Source organism: Monopterus albus, unplaced genomic scaffold, assembly GCF_001952655.1.
Source record: "Monopterus albus unplaced genomic scaffold, M_albus_1.0 scaffold93.1, whole genome shotgun sequence".
Lineage (NCBI taxonomy): Eukaryota > Metazoa > Chordata > Actinopteri > Synbranchiformes > Synbranchidae > Monopterus > Monopterus albus.
Window position 1 is genome coordinate 230,892 of NW_018127973.1, and position 2,140 is coordinate 233,031.

General features: G+C 39.8%; 1 protein-coding gene across 3 annotated transcripts in view; it reads left to right on the plus strand.

The window, feature by feature from the left end:
* The first annotated feature begins 894 nt into the window (after window positions 1–894).
* znf576.1 (zinc finger protein 576, tandem duplicate 1) overlaps window positions 895–2,140 on the plus strand; it is a 10,304-nt gene continuing 9,058 nt past the window's right edge. For all 3 annotated transcript variants that reach the window (XM_020608477.1, XM_020608478.1, XM_020608479.1), the window contains exons 1-2: window positions 895–1,014; window positions 1,545–2,076. In XM_020608477.1, coding sequence (XP_020464133.1) covers window positions 1,551–2,076 — 526 coding nt within the window. In that variant the 5' untranslated portion in view covers window positions 895–1,014; window positions 1,545–1,550. The remainder of the gene's footprint in view (window positions 1,015–1,544; window positions 2,077–2,140) is intronic.

Below are 2,140 nucleotides of genomic sequence, written 5' to 3' on the forward strand. Positions count from 1 at the left end.
AAGACGAAGTAGACCACTTTAGATTTTATAAAAAATAACCGTACTTGTTTATTCAGAGGATCACAGGTAAAATTAACATTACACATCCAGATCTCTCCCACCACCAACCTGCGCGCAGGCAGCTTGGAAGATGAAAGACCCTGAACCAAGAAACCTATACAATATTAATCATTTCGGGCTAGCCCCATACTACGCAGGCACGTCAAACCGAGACATCACCTGATATGCCAGCTTGCAGCTGACCATAACAATAGTCAAAACATGAAGAAAGTTCAAGGTGTGTGACTGTTGATTTGTGGTGTGTATCTAAGAACAATTTGACATGACATTTCACATTAAGACAAATATTAAGATTAGCATTACAGTTAATAATAACAACCATCCTTGCCTGCAGCCTTTGTATGACTTAATTAGCCTTGGCCTAGATGCAGTCTGCAAGCGCATGAAAATGAACTGAGCATTTAACAGCCTGAGCTAGACATCCGGTCTCCACTAAACATTTCTAGACATCAAATCTCTGAATATCTATCTAACTAAGAAATAACCTAATAGGTACACCAAATTAATATTTCAACATGGCCTAACTGTTAAATGTGATGACAAAATCTAATTCTAGAGTAGAGGTTGTATATTTACTGAAGTACAGTACTTAAATACAATTTTGAGGTAGCCTACTTGTACTTCTATTTTCTGCTACTTTATACTTCTCTCCCTACACTTCAGAGAGAAATATTGTACTTTTTCTTACATTTACAGTACATGATAGCTACAGTTACTACTTACTTTTCAGATGAAGAGGAATAAATTATCCAACATTCACAAATAGCTAATAAAACAAATATTGTAGTAGTTTTAACAAACCAGATGGACGAGTGTAGGATTGACCTGCAAAAAAACCACAATTCCCATGACTCCTCTGTGCACATTGTCACACCTAACGCCATGATGTCTGCAGCATATTCGTGTTGTCTTTGTACGAAACGACGCCGAGATGTTTGAGTGGACAAGTCATAGGTAACCTTATATCTGCATCTTACTGCATTCATACAGATAAATAGGAGCGTGTGTAAAGGGGACTCGTAGGAAATGAGTGAATATTTAGCGTCTTTGGCGACGTAACGGACCAGAAATTCTGGCAATTTCACACAGATATTACCGCAAATCAGTGAAATTAGGCTAACTAGGCTAACATAATATATTTGTTGTGGTAGGTGGTTGCTACGAAGATTTTTCAGGAAATTTATCAGCATGTTAAAAGTCTGACCCAACGCTGTATTTAAATAAAATTAAATGTTGAATTTGGGTTAGTCCACAGCCCCAAGAGGCCGTCCTCCATTGCCTTTTGTAATACAAATCTTTTAAGCTCATTCATTCTCTGGGTTCACAGCTGTCGCCTTGTGGAAAACAAAGATGCGATTAAAAATCAAAGACCCATTCCTTATGAAATAAGCTGGATTATGTGATTTGTATATCCAGTTAGTGTTCATATAGTTGATTGTGTAATTAACGTACACGTGTGTTTTTTGTGGGAACGGTTTTCATAGAAACATATGAGCAAGTGCATATTAGAAGCCAGGAGGCAGGGAGCCATGCAGAGTCCTACCCAGGCAAACAGCGAGTCGAAGCCCGGTACCACAGCAACCACAGAGCACCCGCTGGCCTCTCTGACTGAGGCACAGCCAGCACAAAGTGAATCGGATGCAAAAGAGAAAAATAAGTCATTGGCTCCTGGGGAGACTGAAACAGTAATCACATCACTGGAAAATAAGACTGGGGTGCAAACAGCAGAAACACCTGCAACTGCGGGAGTCACACAAGCAGTGGAGAATGAGACCCCTGTTCAAGCACCAAGAGAGACCTCAGAAAACACCGCCACAGGGATGCAGATAGACTCTGCTTCAAAGCCAAGTGCTTCCACAGAACCTGATGCAAATTTGAATCCTGGTTGTGATGGACAAAAGGCAAAAAAACAGGATAAAGTTGTACGTGATGGTAGGAAATATGTTCCTTCCAAGAAAGCCATGATAGATCCTTTGAAGATGGACATGTCCAAACCACTGGTTATCCCTCTAACATGTGAGTATTTTTCTATATATATTCAATGCTATCTTTCTTAGCAAGGCTAGAAGTGAGAGATCTG